The sequence below is a fragment of the Zerene cesonia genome, chromosome 7, assembly GCF_012273895.1.
Source record: "Zerene cesonia ecotype Mississippi chromosome 7, Zerene_cesonia_1.1, whole genome shotgun sequence".
In the NCBI taxonomy this organism is placed as follows: Eukaryota; Metazoa; Arthropoda; class Insecta; order Lepidoptera; family Pieridae; genus Zerene; species Zerene cesonia.
In genome coordinates, this window is record NC_052108.1 from 4,225,087 (window position 1) to 4,246,560 (window position 21,474).

General features: G+C 31.2%; 3 protein-coding genes across 7 annotated transcripts; 2 read left to right on the top strand and 1 right to left on the bottom strand.

The window, feature by feature from the left end:
* Nucleotides 1-230: 230 nt before the first annotated feature.
* LOC119840800 (enoyl-CoA delta isomerase 2) lies at nt 231-2,543 on the top strand. Its single transcript, XM_038367553.1, has 3 exons — nt 231-688; nt 1,359-1,448; nt 2,002-2,543. The coding sequence occupies exons 1-3, from the start codon at nt 329-331 to the stop codon at nt 2,269-2,271; spliced, it is 720 nt and encodes a 239-aa protein (XP_038223481.1). The 5' UTR covers nt 231-328; the 3' UTR covers nt 2,272-2,543.
* Nucleotides 2,544-3,393: 850 nt separating this feature from the next.
* Nucleotides 3,394-11,177, top strand: LOC119828210 (sodium/potassium-transporting ATPase subunit alpha-like). Its single transcript, XM_038350312.1, has 17 exons — nt 3,394-3,660; nt 3,766-3,915; nt 3,985-4,157; nt 4,240-4,410; nt 4,539-4,668; nt 4,745-4,981; nt 5,093-5,334; nt 7,069-7,305; nt 7,490-7,661; nt 7,773-7,921; nt 8,358-8,559; nt 8,722-8,876; nt 9,423-9,609; nt 9,989-10,228; nt 10,544-10,732; nt 10,803-10,920; nt 11,012-11,177. Exons 1-17 carry the CDS (start codon nt 3,513-3,515, stop codon nt 11,124-11,126), a joined length of 3,015 nt encoding a protein of 1,004 aa, XP_038206240.1. The 5' UTR covers nt 3,394-3,512; the 3' UTR covers nt 11,127-11,177.
* Nucleotides 11,178-11,310: 133 nt separating this feature from the next.
* LOC119840850 lies at nt 11,311-18,464 on the bottom strand. 5 transcript variants are annotated; one of them, XM_038367624.1, is made up of 7 exons: nt 18,014-18,244; nt 17,890-17,922; nt 17,052-17,515; nt 16,651-16,806; nt 15,956-16,049; nt 15,130-15,214; nt 11,311-13,641 (listed from the first exon to the last, which is right to left on the bottom strand). In XM_038367624.1, exons 2-7 carry the CDS (start codon nt 17,903-17,905, stop codon nt 13,605-13,607), a joined length of 852 nt encoding a protein of 283 aa, XP_038223552.1. In that variant the 5' UTR covers nt 17,906-17,922; nt 18,014-18,244; the 3' UTR covers nt 11,311-13,604. The 5 variants fall into 5 exon arrangements, with proteins under 5 accessions (XP_038223552.1, XP_038223551.1, XP_038223554.1 ...); XM_038367623.1 differs by lacking the exon at nt 15,130-15,214 and having other exon boundaries at nt 18,014-18,242; XM_038367626.1 differs by lacking the exons at nt 15,130-15,214; nt 17,890-17,922 and adding an exon at nt 17,663-17,781 and having other exon boundaries at nt 18,014-18,241.
* Between the last annotated feature and the right edge of the window lie 3,010 nt (nt 18,465-21,474).

Below are 21,474 nucleotides of genomic sequence, written 5' to 3' on the forward strand. Positions count from 1 at the left end.
AAATAGAGTTTGATTTATTATGGTTCGTTCGACTTACATCACAGGCTAAGTCTATATATATCAGCTATAATGGGCTAAGTATTATTTGCTCTATATGACACGAACACAATGTTTAAATGCTGCGGTTTAATGTTACGTAGTAATCTAGTATGGTAGGTTATGGTACGTTATTGTTATCTGTGGTAGTAACTAGAAGCACTCTGTGCTATTTCTTAATCTGTGGCAAAGAGTAGTATAATGATACGGATCTGTGGTTTAAATAATGTTTATCTGATGTAAAAACTAAAATGTATTATCGTTTATAATTTTGCTTTGACTCTGAATTAAAATGAATACAATACAAGTGCATGATAATTCAAATGTTAGAATAATACGATTAAATAAACCTAAAAAGAAAAATGCTATTGATTATGATATGTATGTTGAGATAACTAAATTAATTAATAGAGCAGCAACAGATGAAAACATTTCAATTGTTGCTTTAACTGGAACTGGAGATTTCTACTGCAGTGGTAATGATTTAAATAATGACCCAGAGAATACAGATGCACTGTTGAAAGCAATTGAACAATTTGTTGAGTCCTTAATATTATTTCCTAAGCTACTGATTGCTATTGTTAATGGTCCTGCAGTGGGAATAGCAGTTACAACATTACCGCTATGTGATTTTGTTTATGCGTCAGAAAATGTAAGTGTAAAGATTAATTTATCTCTAAAGTCGAATGAAAAAAAAAATTATGGTTCAGTCGTATCATCAGAATTTTTAGATTTTTACCATTCAGGCATGAATTAAAAAATCAGGCACTTCCAGTTCCAGCAGCAAACAAAGCACATCTAAGTAATATAGTATATACAGTTGGCCCATGGTATACCGGCTCCTAGCTTATCTGATCCCCCTGTAAGCTGACTAGTCTATAATTATTTTCATATTTAATTTTTCACAACTGCATAATTTATCAATTTACAACCACATATGTGTCAACACCATTCAGTTGGTTTCATTTTACTTCATCTCTGAATGGAGTTTGTGATAATATTGTGATATTTTATTAACTTTTTTAATATACATCAAGACATTTGATTTGTACTTCTGAGTAGAACTAACTAACTTGTCATTGTATCTGTAAGTTTTCAAATAACAGGGCAATCTTATATAGAAAATTCCAGACATTAGGAGGATTGAAAGGCAGTACTCTATAATCTAACGAATTTGATAATATGACTCTGACTTCCAAAACATTTGTTTGGTTACTGCAAGTCCACTGTATAATATTTGAACATTTATGGGGATTCTTTTTTTTTTGTTATATGTAAATTATAATGTGCAGGTTACTTAATAATAATAATATTTATTTTAGGCTTTCTTTTATACACCATTTAGCAAGTTGGAGTTAGTATCTGAAGCTTGCTCATCCATTACATTTCCTTCATTAATGGGAGAGAGAATGGTAAGTTACATTTATGATTGAAAATACTAAATATTGTTAAAAAATATTAATTTCAGAATAAACCTACTTATTCAATAATTTAAACAACTTATTATTCAGTAACAAAGAAACTTTATTCAAACTCAGAACTCAAACTCAAACATTTATTTATTCAATTAGACTACCTATAGAAGCACTTTCGATCAACATATTACACAGTTATAACATTTACCACTGGTTTGAAAGGCAGTTTCTACAGAGAAGAGCCGGCAAGAAACTCTGTAGTTGTTCTTTAAAAATAATATCAATTTTACATTTTAATTCTACATAATATGTAACATGTACATAACAAAGATGCCAAATACCTCTCCTGCGGTTCTTAAGCAACAACATTCCATGGATTGTCATCTTCCATATATTCATTAATGCTATAGTAGGCTCTCTGAACTAATACATCTTTAATATAGTTTATGAATTAAGCACTTTTAAACAATTTAATACTATGGAGGAATTCAATTGAAGAAGCCTTATTTTTAGTATACATAAGTTTGTTGTTATTTGTTAATATTTACAGGCAAGACAAATGCTGATGTTAAATTTCAAAATGAATGCAAAGGAGGCTTTACAATGTGGACTTATAAGTAACCTATATAAAAAACAGGAACTTCAAAGCAAATCATTGAAGAATATAAAAGAATTATTGAAACTGTCTCAACATTCCTTGATAACTACAAAAAGGTTAATGCGTGAACCAAACATAAAGAAACTTATAGAGATTAATAAAGTTGAAATTCGAGAAATAAGAAATATAGGTAAAAGGTTGTATGGTAAAAGCAAATTGTAAGAGGTATCAGATTATTAATTTATAAATTACTGTATACCTTAATTTTGATAATATTTATATCATAATTGAGATTGTTTATGGTAATTGCCAAAGTTGGAACATGGTTGCCAGCACCAGTACATTCAAGTGCAAAAATATTATGTACAAGGTAACACAGTGTATTACATAATCTATTTTACTGTTTATTTCATTTATTTATTTTTTATTATAGTATATAAACTGACTATAACTTTACCTATAATATGCATGTTTAAATAAACAATATATTTTTACTTTATTGTTTTAATTGGTGATAAAATTTACAAAACTAAATGCATGCTACAACTAACTTATGTTACTAATAATTCCATACTATGAACATACACATTTAATATTTTTCCCATTGTAATGCTAACATGCAATAAAATATAACACAATGTACTCTACCCTAATTATGTAAACATAATACTCATCTACAAACTTTGAAAAACCACGGCGAATAGTTAGTTAAATCAGACTTAACCTATTTGGTTTCAAAATTTTCTTGGAGGCAAATATCAACTTTTTGGATGATGAAGTTGGGCTCTTGAAGTTCCACATCGAGATTTCCAAATCTTCGATTTTTAATAAGTTATCAGAAAATGCTCTTCAGACTGAACAGCATGGGCTAAAAAATCATTTCTATGCATGTTATAGTATAGCTGGGCTATTAGAAAACAACATCGGGAGTTCCAGATCTTCGATTCTAGAAGTCAATAAAAAATGACTGAGCAATGTTTACCAAGACGTCATTGCTGTACACTTTATAGTGTATCTTTGCTCTTTGACTTCCCTAAGTGATGTACCAGATCTTATATATTGTACTCTCATGCTCATCACGTGTGACGATTTTTGTCATGGCACGATTTTTATGTCGCTTATCGTTTAGGTGGTCCGTTGTGGTTTTGATTTAGGAGTTCCAGTTTCCTAAAGAAATTCATTTTCATTGACATTCATTGAAAGTCCATTAGTTCCGGAGATTTGCGAGTACGAACAAACAGACTGTTTCCTGTTTTATTATATGTATAGACTATCAGGATTTTTTGTAACAATAAGTTACGTGTAGATATTATTATAAAGTAAAAAAAAAATATTTCGCATTTGATATCTTGTTTTAGCTTATTTCACAATTAAGAATAAATTTTCTGAGCCATCTAGACGACACATCGAAAAAAAATCCGCCTGAGTCCTTAGTATAAATAAAATTACCTTATAACAAAGAAATGAATTCGCGAACTTCGAGTTTTTCTTCTATATCCGACTTATTTCGTCCTAACAATCCCAAAGGTCTTAGATCTAGGGATCTCAGTAGTACTCGTTTAAATATATTGAAAAAGGAAATCCAAACAGATGCGCATCTTATACCGTTAAGTAAGTATAATAACTTAACTAACTTTCACCCCTTTTCATTGCTAATAAAAGCATTTACATGATCTCTCACTTTTAAACATTCAATGGTTTCATTTAAAATTTTAGAAGAGTTGTATTCTTCACTCGGTACTAACCCTGAAGTAGGTTTGACAAACGAAAGAGCTAAAGAATTGTTAGAGTATTACGGTCCTAACACCTTGACTCCAGCTTCACAATTTGGATGGTCTCGAATGTTATTCAAATCATTATGTACAGGTAATAATTAAAAGACATTATACGCCATGATATACTCTGATCCTCTAACTCTATTTTTTCGTTGCGCAGGTTTTTCCATTTTAATTTGGTTGGGAGCTATTTTATGTTTGACTGCATACCTTATCGAAGTCTTTACTAAACCACACCCAAGCACAGACAATTTGTATTTGGGATGTGTGCTTATTGCTGTCGATGTTATTTGTGGATTGTTTAGCTTTCTACAAAACTATAAAAGTTCTAAGGCATGTTTAAATTTGTAGACAATGTAATTTTTTTTTTGTTTTGACTTATAAAATTACAATGTTGATAACGATTTTTCATTAGATAATGAAAACCTTCAATAACATGATACCAATGAATTCGAGTTGTATTCGGGATGGAGTCATGAATGTGGACACTCCGGTTCGAGATTTAGTGAGAGGAGATATCATTCATGTCAAAGCTGGTGATGTTATCCCGGCAGATATTCGAATTATCGATAGTAAAGGTTTTAAAGTATGTATCTATCAAAACTTTACAATTTTTTAAGGTACACCATGTTCGTCAAATTCATTTAACATTTTCCAGTCGAATGAATGTCTGTTAACTCGACAGTAAAACATAAAAAAATTCATTATTGACAGGTAGATAATTCATCATTGACGGGAGAATGTTTAGCTGTCTCACGTAGCAATACTGAAGGTACTACTAATATACTTGAATCTCAAAATGTTGCCTTCTTCTCTGCGTTATGTGTGGAAGGATGGGCAAATGGTAAAAATACAGTCTAGAAAAAATTAGACGCCTTATATTTTAAATCAACATTTATATAACTAATCCAGGTTTTTAGGTGTCGTGATATGTTGTGGAGATTTGACTGCACTAGGTCGTGTTGCGGGTCTTGCAGCGAGACTACAACCAGCCCCATCTCCTTTATCGCGGGAAATTCGTCTCCTAATGAGATATATGTCTGTGTGGGCTTTAAGCTTAGGTCTCTTTATTGCCATTGCGTCGCTTGCTCTTGGATACCCATTTATGCAAACAACCATATTTGTAATAGGCATTGTCGTAGCCAATATTCCAGAAGGTATGTTGCTAGAGATAGATAGATCCCTTATACTATTGGATTATTATTTCTATATTGCTCTATCATTATAAATAGTAAAATTTTCCGAGTAAAATGTTGTATGTTTTAAAGGCTTGCAACCAACGGTAACAGCGTCATTGACATTAACAGCAAAACATATGGTCACAAAAAATTGTCTGGTGAAAAATTTGGAAGCCATGGAAGCTTTAGGTGCTTGTACCACAATATGTTCAGATAAAACTGGTACACTTACGGAAAACAAAATGCGTGTCCGCCATATTTGGATTGGAAATAAGACATACACACTTTCGGATGTAGAAATGGGTAGAAAACAATTTGTAAATACAAAAAATAAACAATAAGTTTTTAACGTTATAATAGTTGAAGCAATTAAAAGTTCTAATCTACATACTAATGTCCTGCTATTGACTTTTTTACAGAACAATTGAAAATACAACCAGGTTCGTATTTTGTTTTATTGTTTGTGTTATTGAAAAGTAATTGGGTAAGTTTCTTAGGTATTTGCGACTGCTGTTTATCTCTATATACATTTTTTTTGTCGTTCTAAAGTTAATCAAAATTAAAATCTGCAATTCTTTACATTTCCATTTTATGTTTTCTTTAAGTGGGAAAATCCCATCGTGTTACTTTTACTTTCTTCAAATGATAGATATTACACACACAAATCTCTTTTGTATGTGTAATATCCATCTAAGTATGTGTAAATGAAAATGAATTGTAATGAATTTCCTGAAGATCGTAGGTACTTAATTAATACTTAAAATAATTATGAAGCTAGATTTATTCAAATAATAATTTCGCTTTTGTTATTTATTATAATTTAAAATCTTTATGAGATAAATTGAAGTATGAAAACCGCAGGTCTTACATAAATCTGTCCAGATATTAAAAATAAATTACTAAAAGTGAATCCGAGAAATAAATCTGAATTTTAATGAATGAAACAGTAAATCGTTTGCTGTCTTCAAGTTAATTGAAATATTTACAAAGTAACACTTAGTTATAAATAAGTCTACTATATCAGGCTTAAACTTGGTTAATTTAAAATGAATTATGAATTTATCGTTTTTTACGATAAAAATAATTTCATCTTAACATAAAAAGGGTCATGATAGAGATAAAGACTGACAGGCAGGCGGACAACCAAGTGTATAAGAGTTAGCTTTTTTCCTTTTGAGGTACGGAATCCAAACAATGAAGAAAAATATTACGGACGTTAATTAAATAGACGTACGTTTCAAAAGCTTTAGGGTGTAATTCTTGTAAATATTTAGTTTGTTACATATTAGTATATTATGATTTGAATAGAAATGGGTGCATATAGGTATTTCTATCTTTTTCCTAAGAATAAAAAATATAACCTAACCTTAACCTTTGACTTAGATGAAATGATGTAAATTATATATATATATATATATATATATATATATATATATATATATATATATATATATATATATATATATATATATATATATATATATAGTTATTTATTCAATTATACTCATAGAAACACTTGAATCGTCATAACATTTTAACATTTACCATCGGTTCGGAAAGCAATTTCTACAGAAAAGAGTCTGCAGTTGCTCTTTTAAAATCATGTCTTAAAGCTATCCATGGCACAATACATTTTAAAATGTATAATACATTACATAAATACAACGCTTATGAGCTATGAGACATACTTAGATAGTTTTACGAAGTAAATGGGGCGCAAGTGGTCAGATGTGGTCTTTTTCCAAATGTGAAAGATTTTTTATAAGCTCATTGGACGGTTAAGTTTATTTCCACCTTATTTAATACTTTATCTACAAAACAGAAAATAAACCTTCTACAAAGTAATCGCTTAGTGATATTTCGTACAAAAGGCGGCTTTATTGCTAGACAGCAATCTCTGTCAGGCAACCAAGGAGGAAAGGAAATGTAAAAAGTAAAAATAAAAGAAAGTAAAGATATATAAGAATATAAAAAAAATATTATTCTATTAATAATTTATTTCTTACGTAAGTTGAGAAATAAAATACATATATTTTGCATAAATACTATATACTCATACAATATAGTACATAAGGTATACTAAATATACAAAAAAATTATATTGTTTTTCAGCTTTTCACAGTTTAAAAGTATGTGGTGCGCTGTGTAGTAACGCTACCATTACTGGAAATGGGTATCTTCAAGGCGATGCTTCAGAAAAAGCAATATTGAATTTCTTGACTCAGTGCGATGACCCAGTTTCAATTAGACATGAATACCCAAAACTTACTGAAATACCTTTTAATTCAGTTAACAAATATCAAGTAAGATATGGATCTCCGAAATTTTCTAGAGTAAGAACAATTAAAAAAAAAAATACAGTAGGCAGGTAAACGTTTAGGTAGGTACCAACCTACGTGTAGAAAAAGATTTTATATTTTATACCACTTGTATGCATTTTTTAATCAATCACTATAATTACGATTTATGAAGCAAGACAACTTACAGATCAGTATTCATCTAAACAAATCAACATCAACATATATTCTTGTAATGAAAGGAGCACCTGAAGTGATATTAGCTCGAAGCTCTACTATCGCTTCTGACAATAAAACAATTAAAACTACTAAAGAAATAAAGGAGGTCATTGATAATGCTATTGAAGAAATGGCAAATACGGGTAAGTATGCAATAATGTAGGTGGACGTTAAAAGCATTATAACTAATCTACCTATGTACCTACCTAATGAACATTGAATAGTAGGTACTAAATAATCGTCTTATATGCCAGGTGAAAGAATTCTTGCATTTGCCGATCTACATTTAGATCCTAGAGAATATCCAACAGAATATGAATTCGATGCTGAAGATGTTAATTTCCCGGTTGAAAATCTTCGCTTTCTTGGTTTAATGGGGCTCATCGATCCGCCGAGAGAAGAGGTGATTATCTACAATCCATAAAATATAAAGAATACCTATGTGACCGCTTATTAGCTACACAGCTAAAAATTACTCCTTGAATATAACACTAACTTTAATTTCTCCTTCTATGGTGTAAAGTTCTTTCAGCATCCGTCATTTTATATCTTGTTTAATGGTGGGTTGTTAGTATGAGTTTAAAATTATGCAAATGAGTATCTCTATAGCTTATACACTTCGACTAGCATAGGTATATAGGATATATTAAGATCGCGCCCACGGCATGTTCCAATATACACGTAGACGCCGATGTACATCACAAAAAAGTGGTTGAAAAGAATAATTATTTGTATAAATAATGGAGCGAACGAAGAAGTTCTTTATCTAAATATTTTATAATCCCATCCTTATGTTTCCTAAAGCCTACTCCTAGTTAAGGATTATTTTAATTAATTAGGTAAAATCAGCGATCGAAAGAGTTCGTGAAGCTGGGGTCCGTGTGATAATGGTTACCGGTGACCATCCAGCCACTGCCCGTGCGGTGGCGCTGGAAGTCGGTATAGCCACGTCACCTAAATGCCACGTGATCACTGGCTCTGAATTACGAAATATGACCCCGGATCTTCTGTTTCTGACTCTGGAAAAACATTATGAAATAGGTTTGTTGAGTAAGAAATATAGTTACAAAGTAATTAAAAAAAAATCGATCCTTGTTAACATGAGATTTGAAAAACAATGTTTCTGGGGTTATGCCTCCAATGTCACTATATTTAAAAAAATATCCAGCCTGGTGAAGTAGTATAAACCACTGTATTCATCAGTATTTGCGCGCACGTCGCCCACCCAAAAGCTTCAAATCGTAGAAGCGTGTCAGAGGCAAGGCAGTGTAGTAGCTGTCACAGGTGATGGTGTAAATGATGCTCCCGCACTCAGACGGGCCGATATTGGCATATCCATGGGCATTACTGGATCACAGGTTATTACCTTGTATGTACCTACAAACTTCATTCACTGACACCCAAAAATTATCATCAGCGTATTTGTTGAGCTATACCCATTTCAACAAAGAGCACCTACGTAATAGTGGTAATTATATAACAAAGAACATTTAAATAACGAATGAAAAATCCTAAGGTATCTACGTAGGTTAATAACAAGTACGTAAATAACCTAGGAGGAAGCACAATTATTTATACTTGACTTTAATAAATAGCCCAATATTTTTCACAGATCATTTTTGCCTGGAGGGGTTAGCATAATAAAGAACTGAATTTTAAATTTTAATACTCATTTTCTGTTCAATAAAGTTAGGCTTTCTCATATGATAGTATTTTGTTTTAGAATTAACGGTGTCAAAAGACTTTATGTGTAAAACGATCTCGAATCCAGTCGTAGCTAATTTCTGAATCCATTTTTTCTAAATCACTCATATCATTCTTTATGTGGTTTATTATCTAAATTTAGGAGGGTGTGATGCGAATCTTCTGCACAGAGTACTTTTATAAATATAGGTAAGTTGCAGGTATCAAAACAAACTGCTGATATTATTTTAATGGATGATAACTTTGCCACAATCGTAACAGGCATCGAGGAAGGACGTAAGATTTTCGATAATTTAAAGAAATCAGTTTGCTACATTCTCATATCCAACGTACCGGAAATAATACCAGTTTTGATGTTCATTTTGTTTTCAATACCATTACCACTAGGTAAGTATTTAATTATTATCACGTGTGTGTGATTTTCTATTAATTATATTTTATTCTTTATTATAATAATTTTATATACAAATTGCTTTAATAATATCTCGAACATAAAATTAATTTTGTTGTGTTATCTGTACCTATGCATTAAGTTAATTGACCCGTATGGCCCGTTTCCTTTTTCTCACCCATCCCAGTCAATTCTTCCTTTCCAGTTATAAATACTTTACTTATCCCTTATCCCTTAAAAGCAGTTAGCGCATTCGCAGAGGCACTACCCCTGCCAATGTTCATGGGCGGTGGTGATCGCTTACCATCAGGCGAACCATCAGCTCGATCGTCGATAAGTCTCATAAAAGTAGATAAAAAGAAAACTAATTTTAAGGTGTGATGACGATACTGTGTGTCGACCTGGGTACTGACATGTGGCCCGCCGTTTCGTTGGCCCATGAACGAGCCGAGCAAGATGTGATGGCGCGGCCTCCTCGACATTCAGACCCTTTAGTATCATGTTCTATGATACGTTTAGCGTATGGACATCTGGGCCTTATTGAGTTCGCTGCTGGCATGTTTTCGTACTTTATTGTGATGGCAGAACATGGATTTTATCCTAACCAGCTATTCGGTATCTAATTTTAAAGAAATTACATGTAAATATTTTGTTAACCGTAGATATTTTATCCCTTATTCATAACGGGAACTATTTCAGTTAAGTAGTAGATAATTATATCTACTCCTATGAATACTGAATTATTTATTATGTCTTTGAATAGATTTATAAGTAGCTCTATGAAATATCTGTATCTAAACATACCCTACCTAATTATTGCATATATTATGAGCTCTCTATTATGAACACGCTTCAGTGATAAGAAAACGACAGTAGAAAATGTTTGGTAGAATTAAGGCAATGTTTTATTCATCTGTGCCATAAAAACAGGAATAAGGCAAAAATGGGATAATGAGGCCGTCAGTGACGTGCAAGATTCACTCGGACAGGAGTGGACGTATCCAGAGCGGAAAGAATTAGAACGCGCATGCCAAGCGGCGTATTTTGTAGCGATTGTTATTACACAAATGACGAATGGAATAATTTGTAAAACTAGATACAATTCGCTTTTTTACGCCGGTGAGAATATAAAGCAATAACAGCACGCTATATCGTTAGTACTAGCGTGAGACAATATATTTTTCCACAGGTATGAAGAATAAAGCGCTTAACTTCGGATTAGTGTTTGAAATAATTCTTGCGTGTATTGTATGCTACGTCCCGGGAGTCAATACCTTCTTTCGAGCTTATCCCCTACGACTCAAATGGTATGACCCTGTATTTGCGATTAAAAGTAGAAATATAGCAAGTGCCTATTCAAATATTTATTATCTACATATATAATAACTTCATTTCCAGGTGGTTTCTGGCCCTACCATTTTCGTTGTTGATGTTTTTATTTGATGAATTCAGGAAATATTGCATACGTACAGAACAGTTTGGCGGTTGGTTCAATAAGCTTACATTTTACTAGTTACATAAGATTAGGTTTATAATTTAAATTAATATAATCTTTATTACCTTCTATAAGTTCCATATCAAAATAATGAAAATATTATTGTTTCTTTGCGAAAGAATTATTTGTTAACTAGTTTTTAGTAAAATTCATACTTCGATGCTATAAACAATTCAACATCAATTGAAATAAAAACATCCAATAACTACAAAGAAATTTATTCACTTCATAACAACAAAGAAATTTGCATTAAAAGTATTGCACATCTAACAAAATTTATCGTAATTTATAAAATTAAGTTATCAATAATTAAGTAACTTATAATGAGCAAAGTATAATTAAAACAAATGCCACTTGATTCTGTATATATATGGCTAGTAAGGTGGTCAAAGCCGTGGTATTACAATTTCACTAGTTATATTATAATTAAACGGCAAATTGTCAATCAACTTAATTTCTTACAATACATAACCCAAACAAGGCCGCATGTTTTAAACGAAATTGGCAGCGAGCGACGACCAGCGTTCTGATTGGTCAATTATTTTTCATTCATTATTCCAGGATTGTTAACGGACCAATCAAATAAAAGAAATGGACGTTAGATCATCTCGTAGTCCAACATCCAGTGAAATTGTCAATATATTATTGCTTTACATTATAACACTAGTGTTCCCGTGAGATAACAATTTCATTTAAACCAGGTCTTGATGTCTATTGACACATAAGACTAATTGACAAATAAAGTTATGTTTTATTTATTTTATTTATCTACCGTTTAATTATAATATATATCATTGCTTTGTAAATTTACCTGCAGCATGTACAGAATATACTTATTTATATAGAAATCAATAAAAATATTTATATTCTCTCTATTAAATAATATAATGCTTACGTTAAAATAAATTTTAATAATTAACACTTTTTCTCACTTATAAGAAAGAACGAAATGGCAACGCAAAAAAGAGATTATCATTGAATAGGACAAATAATCTACTATCACAATGGCTTCTACATTATCTAATTTTTTTAGTTGAACAACTTACTATACTAAAATCTTTTGATATTTAGACTTTTTATGATATGCTTAATATAATATAGAAAGAAACAACCTAAACATTTCAGAGCTATATTGTACATAACGTTTGGTCATTAAAAGTTTCAAAGAAATTGTGCTATCATTACATTGTATGGTATATTATATTGCAATTTGAACACCTAACAATTTCGGACATAGATTAATTATTTTCTTAAGTACGAGTACCCACACATTGAATATTTCAACACATTGTTGCAAATTAAACATGTATTTATTACCGCACAATTGATTTGATGTATCACATTTTTCAAACATACAATGACAAAAAATTGAGACAGTTATAAAAAGTAAGTATACCAATTAAGTATCGGGAAATAAGTACAACGAGAATTTCGAATTCAGACTTAACAAAATAACTATCTACTTATTAAAATTATTGATTATTGATATTATTTATAAGTATAATTAACAATAAATCTTTTTTATATAAAACGATAAAAGGTTATCTTAAAACATAACAACTATTACGTCAGAATTTAAAAGATTCATTAAACTAAATTATTATGTCTTAATAATTATACATTTTTTGCTGCATTATGGACAAATAATTTTAAGTATTTCTCTGATTAAGAACTCAGTTATTGAGCCACGATGATTATACTAATTGAGTAAGTAGATTAAAAATTAAGTCATTATGCTCTCAATGGCCTCTATGTTTGGCATGAATGGGTTTTCATTTTTAAGTTTTAGGCTATATACACATACAACTATCGTTGATTTGAGCCAGGATTTAGTGGCTAGAATATAGCTTCATCTCGTTTTTGTTCATACCTATTTTTATTTTATATTATTATCTAGGTATATGTCATTGCTTTCTATAAACATAGCCTTGTATTACTAATGTATACACAGCCTAGTCATTAAAATTATCATATAATTTGGAACCATAGTCTACTATGTTAATTGTTAAAAATTGTTAATTAGATAAAACTTTTTCCGCTCAGTAAAAAATATCATTTTAATGTATAATAATTCTAAAAAAATATTTTATTCCCTAACATTTAAGGAGTGTAGGTATAACTTCCTCAAAGTATTTGTAATTTGCATGGTTTTGAACTACGACAAATATATATTTCATATTGAGCCAAAAACAAGTTACACTATATTCATGTGAACTCAAATTTTACTATCACTTTATTTTAAGGGATCTGTGCTATTATTTTGTAAATGCTATATCATTCAAAAAGTTAACGAATAGTATCTTAAAAGTTTAAAGATTTGATAAAAATAAATCGGGTAAGTTAAAAGATTTGTCAAATATAAATCAGGTGCTCCGAAGTCTGGCAGCTATATGTGCGTGAATGGCCGGCGCGCTTCGCATGTCTGCTATTGAATGTCGCGCTTTTATTAAGGCTTCTTGACGACACTCTTCGTCTTGTAACAAACAATCTATGATTTTAGCTACAATTGTCGATGGTGGAACATGAGGATTCCCTGCAATTAATTTAGTTGTAAAGAATCAGCAGTATATTTAAATAGGGCGATATGCATGAATGTCATTTATAAAGAGCAATAATGTGGGGACAAAACTATACAGTGAATAAAAATAGTTATTTTAAATTTGGCAAATAAATTTTTTAATTTTGAAGAATTGAAAGAAATAAACTCGCATCTAGGCTTCATAAAAATAACTTTAAGCAATTTGCTTAAGGTTGACTTAAAAAATATATATAACTATAACTTCAAATTCTCTTCGTTCAAATTGGTGAGTGTTTAACGACACTTTCCAGCGTTAATTTAGTATGAGACAATTTTGGGTTATTTAAATATCAATGGTTGATATCGATAATATAGCAAATATCACACCGATTCATATACAAATTGTCTCTCTTTTTTCCGAGAATATTCTTAGTATTGATAATATTTTTTTTTACAATATCGATATCAGTATAAGTTTTGAAAAGCATAAAGCAGTTAATTATTGACACAAATACCAATATCTATAAATTGACGAAGTGATTCACATGATCTATTTCTAGTATGTTTTATCTCATTTTCATAGTGTTGTTTCCTTAAAACTGAGTGATTCGACATTATTATATCAGAAGGCATGCGACACAATTAAATACTAATGGTTACTATATCAGCTTATGTGTCACCATAAGATTTGTATGTACCGTTATATTGTGATCTCGCGAGATGGCAAACTGCGAATATATGACAATTAACTATTTATTTATTTAATTCAGATTATACCTCCACATTTAATAAGTGAAGTTGACAATTACTCACATTTAACAAGCTTATTATATTGAGTGAAGTCCCGTGTCCCCTACTGGGGTATGGGGCAGATGATATACATCTGTTTCACTGATCGATTTTTTTTTTATTTTTATGGACAAGTAGGTGATCAGCCTTCTGTGTCCTGCCAGACCGAGACTTTTTTTTTTTGTGCGTCCCCACCGGGAATCGAACCCAGGACCCCTCGGTTCTACGCTCACGCGTTAACCACTGTACCAAGGAGGCGGTCAGCTTATTATATTAATATTATATTATTATTATTATTGTAATATGTATTGGGCCGATAATTAAATTTACCATATGCCGGTCAGGTACAGGTTGTAAGTCGACGGAATACCGCTTCGTGGGCCTCTTATATCTTGTGTAGGTTGTAAATAAACCGAACTAAAAGTAACTATCATATCGAATGCCCATTTCACAATTTAACTTTTTGCCATCAACAGTTTGTTCAACTATTCTGTATCAACTTTAAAAAGTGCTCTAAATAGGATTACAATTTTCGACAATCTCGCGGGATTGATTATAATCTTACGTAATTTACAATTTTACGACATACACATAATTGTATTAAGATTAGATTAATATTGTGATATGACATGAACAATTTGTATTCTACACCTCCAAATAATATAAAAATCAGTATTATATTCTATGTGTATTAGCAAATAAATAAATACTTACTGTACAGCAATCTGTGGAACCTGGTATGGGATTTGATAGTTAGATGTTACTGGTTTCATAAACCGACATACTGGTGTGCAGTGCTCTGTTAGTAATTTTGTTAGTATTATTAGCGAATACGATATTATTCAATAAAAAGCCTTCCCTATGAGTTATAATTATGATCAGAATCTTGTTAAATATTATAAATGCGATACAAATTATTACCCATAGTTATCATGATGAATACATAACTTCATATAAATGACATGTTGCAATTGAATAGAAATATTACTGAATAATATTGTTTATTGTCACTGTTGCTATTAAATTTGATTTTGATGGATTATCAATATGATAAAGTTGATAATATTTTTCGTATTCATACATATAGGGAATACTAGGCCGTTTCAAGAATATGTTCGCACTTTCTAAGTATGACAAGGGAGAACCAGGGTTAACAACAGGGTAACATGACGTCTGTTGTTCATGGGAATGCTTATATAGACGATACATTTTTTTGTGTGCATTGGATTTATCAACTTTAAAAGACATTTTGAAATAAACAATTTAACTTTAGCGAAAGTTGACCAACAATAATAGTACATAATATACAACATTACAACATAATCTTCTTAGATATGTCAGGAAAAATAAATATATTATAAATCACATGTTATTTTAATTGGTTATGTTTACGATAAATTATACAAGCATTAGGTTAGTATTTATAAAAACAAAACACCAGAAATAATTAATGTAAAAAATGTTCCGAGCCCAGGAGGTGCCCAAAAGATTATTAAATTAATTTTGTTATGAAACAACTGAAATCTAAAACAGTACATACCAGTTAATCCTCGGTAGCCAAACACTCCACAATCATGCATTTTCATTGAGTGCTGTTCATTTTTTATAAATTGCTCAGTGCTTATTCCTTGCAACTGTAAGTCAAACCATATAAACTGCAAAACCCATCACAATAAAATTCTAAAAAATGGTTGGAGAACCTTGTTAAACCCATTGAAAATAATCATAATTCAATACCAACAAGAGTTTTTTAAGGTGTTTAAACAAACAATCTCAGGATCTATTGAATGGTTTTCAAAAATTATCTTTAACATTGGATAGGTAAGTGATCCCTGAGTACTTTAACATGGTATTATATATAGCCTATTGAATCGTTAAAAGTACCACAGGCAAATCCGGAATGGACCACCACTTAATGTTATGTATTTAATTTTATGGTACTATTTTCAATTGTCGAATTCAAATTTTATTCTTTTTTCTATATTTATAAGACTAGCTGACCTGGCGAACTTCACAAAGCCATTGACCTTTTTTTGAAACATTTATCCGTATTTTTTACCTTTTTAAGCCTTCCCTGGATATTATGAATGCAGAAAAACCAAAATTATCAAAGTCGGCCCAGCCATTCTCGAGTTTTAGCGAGACTAACGAACAGCAATTGATTTTTAAATATAAGATTTTCACATTTACAAATTATAAATAACATAATTTTGATTGAATTGGAAAATTACTCACCTTTGATGGCACTAAAAATCTGTCAGGTATTCTCTGAAGCTTTTGTTGCTTCTCACTTGGTCCAAATCCTAAAGCTAGTAGAACTGACTCGGCATCAACTTTTCTAGCTCCAAGTACATTTAAAACAGAACTGCCACTGGACCCACTAGCATCAGACTGAAATCATGCAAAAATAAAATAACATGAAGGTAGGTACAGTCATTAGCCTTGTACTTAGGAGTGTTGAATTTATGAAATAATAATGTGTTTTTTAAATAGATAGTATGGTGAAATAAAATCAAAATAAACTCTTTGAATTGCTCCAAGTGTTTAATTTAATGTTATTTTTTATTTTTATTTATGTACATGAAAAATTGTTATATTTAAAAAAATATATAAATCCAACAATATTCAATACCCACTTGCAGAGATTGATCTCTTAATAAAGGATTTTTAATTCTAGGCGAGCAACCTTCAGACTGAATGGAATGATCTCTTTTTAATTTTGTTTTAGAACTCTTTGATTGGATATTAGTTAGAACTCCACTCTCTAAAGATTTCCTCTTCCATATTTCTTTTGTTTCTGGAACTTCCAATGTTTGGTCATCTTGTAATATATCATTATTAGCTTCAATGACTGTGTTTTCAGTAATGGAATCTTCAGCCTTAATATCTCCTGAAACTGTTCTTGAATCTGTTTCTTTTTCATTAGTTCCATTTAATGTGATTGGAACATTGGACTCAGCTTGGTTTTGGTCTGTATCAAGTGGCAGCGAGTCCAGCCACTGCTGAACTGGGCTGCTACGACGCATGTCGTCGATGACACCACTTAGCCAGCCCCGCACTTTACGCTCTAATATTGAAGAAACTGATTCATTGAAAGTATCTAGAATAACATTTTATTATGTAAAATTACTTTTTTATCAAATACAATCTGCATATATTCTTGTTAATTCCACAGAATTTTAAGTCTTTGTTTATACTAGTTTAAATAAATATATACAGGTACCTACTTCTTTACCACATTACTTACATCCAAATATCAAATGTAATAATTGTGATCACAAATAATATCTTCAGATGACAAATGACATGCACATATGCCAACTATCATAACATGACTTTCCTAACGCTAAGTATTCTCATTTGCACCTACCAATCACAAAACAAACATTTAATACACGACTATTAGATATTTTCGCATATACTCATATACATAGATATCTACTTGTAATGGAACTACAATTTCACCAAACGAACCTTGCTTTGGATCCATCCTTTTATTATAAAAGGCTGCATGCAATAAAGGATTTGTTAACGACATGCTACAATTCTGGGTGTTAATGTTTGATTCTAAATAAAGTTGATGAAATATTCCACTTACCACTTGATTTACAATAGTCTGGACATGTATATGAAAATCACATTAGAGCTATTAAACTCCTTACTTTGCTTGATAGAAAAACGTATGTTTCATCAAAGAAGTAAACTAAATTAACATATAATACTAAATTTTATTTAGATAGGATTTTTTAGGATAAAGATTGAACTTATTTAGCTCATTATAAACGTCAGTTCCTAAACATCACACAATGACATAAAAGTACTCTGTGAACATCACTACACTGACAAGTGACAAAATAAAATATCATACTTACATACAATATGTGACAAATATTGCAGAAGTGTAACACATTAAGCACACTAATAACAAAAGTGTGCAAATAACTAAAATAGAGAGCCGCATAAGAGTAGAAAACGTGTCACGAAAGAAGTCATGGCAAAGGTAGCTGTTAAACGTAGGTAGAGTTTCTCTGTCTACGGGTAGCAACAATGACAGGTTTGCTATATTATAGAAAAAGATCACGAGTTGTCTCCCTACCACCTAGAACCTTATGAGCTAACCTTAGGAATAAATGTAGATTCTAATCAAACTATGAATCGCATGGAAATGTACCCATATAATAAAACAGTAGAAAACTGTATGTACGAGAAATTTTGAAAGAATAGAAAAAATTCGATCAAGAGGCAGGATTCAATTTCTATTCTTTCAAAATTTCTCACTTATAAAGCATTTCAATGCTATAAAACTAAAAATTAAATTTAACAAAGGCCGCGTTCCATCGATACAATATTGTAATCATTGAAATAATGTTTCGTATTGGTTGTGATGGTTCTTAATCATCTCAATAGATGGCGTGGGGTGCCCCTTAGGCACATGAAACCGAAAGAGTAGAGGAAATTCGATTACTGTGGCAGGATCACGGGTGGCCGAGAGGCTAGGCGTTGCTACGGTTAGGCAAGAAACGCAGGTTTGAATCCTGCCTCGTGATCGAATTTTTTCTATTCTTTCAAAATTTCTCATTTATAAAGCATTTCAATGCTATAAAACTAAAAATTAAACTGCATGTACATTGAATATATATAAAAATGTACATATGGGAGTAGGTGCAAAAAAAGTTATACCTGATAACGCAACCCATCTTACCGTCAATGCCTTACAACGTAATATTGCAGTAGCTGAAATCCTCACTAGGTGCGATGAGACTGTATCCATACCGTGCATACCACTCATCACCCACAATGGTGTAACCAATTTACACTTCACACATCATAAGTACCAATGGACTATGGGTGCTAAATATCTGATGGCAAACCTGTATACATAATAAATTATGTAATGTTGTAACTGTTCTCTATTTTTTGGTGCCCTTGAGAAGAATAAATAAAATAGACGAACATCCACACTTAGGTATCTGCTATAACTCTATTATATCTGTTTTACCCCACTCTTTCCCTCTCCGGCATCATCCAAAAATAGCTATCTATCTGCTTTCATTCCGTGTCTCATTCCGCCTCAGTCTGTGTCTGAAACAAAGACATTATACTACTACCTAGACGGTGCACTAAAAATGTTTTCTTTTATAATATTGGATTTATTTATATTATTATAATATTCTTATGTGTGGAAGCTAATCAAAAGCAGTTCTGGCGATGGGTCTGGTAGTGGTCCTCTTGGTAGTGTGACTTTGACTAATCTTGCAAATTGAAGGAATAATTGATTTTTGTAGAAATGGTAGAAAGTTTCATATTTTTTATCACATTTTTAGGATAACTGTGTTGGAGAATTTTGTTGAACAAAAACATTTTTGACCCCTACCGCAGATCAACAGTTCGCTACGGTTAGGCAAAAGACGCGGGTTCGAATCTCGCCTCGTGATCAATTTTTTTCTATTCTTTCAAAATTTCTCAAAATAATTTTTGTTTGAAATCAGGTCTTTGGTCTTACATGTGTGCCCATTTTTACTTGGTAGAGTTCTGAGAATTTGAAGGATTTATTTTTTTGCTAAAAATAGTAATTCATACAAATAATTGTGGCGCATTTACTATTCACATTTTATTTATACATACCCAATATGTAAACCTATGTTTTAGATTATTTTAGCACGTATTTATTTAAGTAGTATAATACACACTCATTTTTCAAGTAACTTGTCCCATTTTTTGTTTGGCCATGGTCATCTCATTAGAAAAACACACACTACCTATGTGAGCCCTCTCACTCGGACCAGAATTTGCACCATAGTGCACAGTTTAATTTATAGCTTAACATCTTTGGTCTGACTAGAACAGATATCTTGAATAACTACGAGCCACGAAACTTGAGATCATTTCAATTTTTTTAAACTAGACGCTCGTCCCGGCTTCGTCTGGTTATCAAGATTCTTGTTTCATCCCCAGGGAACATTTAATCGGTATAAAAAGTATCCTATCACCCAAGTCAGCTTGTGTCTGTATACCAAATTTCATCAAAATCCGTTCAATAGTTTTAAGGGTGATTGATGGACAAGCATCTAAACAAACTAACTTTCAAATTTATAATATTATTGTTGTATCGACATGTAATGTCTGCCAGGCCAAGTGCCCTGCGTGATGGATGACGGCCTGAATCTTGATGTTTAAAAACAAAATAATAATTATTTTAGATCCAATTATTCATAACAGGCATCCGACCAACGGCTTGATTAAATAATTCAGCTACGCTGTCTATATCATATCTCCTTCTTACTTTAATCATTTTAGAGTGAAATATATTGTTTAATGAAAATGTATTAATTAAAACATCGATACCAAGAATTTTCTGTATATGCAATGTTTGAAATTATTTCGTTGGTATTGACGTCATATTTTATACAAACGGCACGAGTAGAATTAAAGTTTTTGCTACTCGGAAGTCGGCGCTAAAGTTTGTGATAATTTGTATTTCGCACTTCGCATTTTTGTTTCGTTGCGCAAACTGTTGCAAAGTGCGGACGAATGTTCAAAGTTTTTTGGAAAAACTCGAGTTTAGTTGTGATTCACGTTTTTAATATAATTCTTCCGTTTGAAAGTTGAAATCAAAAGAGTATTTATGTTTCATAAGTAAAAAATCTGGTGGCCGTTTACATCATGTTTTTCCTTTTTTCATACGGACATTAAAGCTTCTGCTAATAGCTGTACTATATATGTAGAAATAAATTTCAACGTCCGTCTCTTCAAAAACAATACTATGAAGGCCGAAATAATGTTTTTGTTGTTCCAATTTCCTTGCCCGCGTTTAATAAATCTATGAAGTAGGTGGGTCTTGATACTATTATAATTCTGTAGAAAAGCTTTTGAACGATGTTATATGAAGTTAAAAAACGCCACGGTGCGTTAAGTAGTTTTTGGACCATCAAAAAATGATAAAAACGTCCAATAAGAAATAACATTAAAATGAAAGATTTTTTAATATTCACCATATGTACAATAAGTGAGTATATATATATATATATATATATATATATATATATATATATATATATA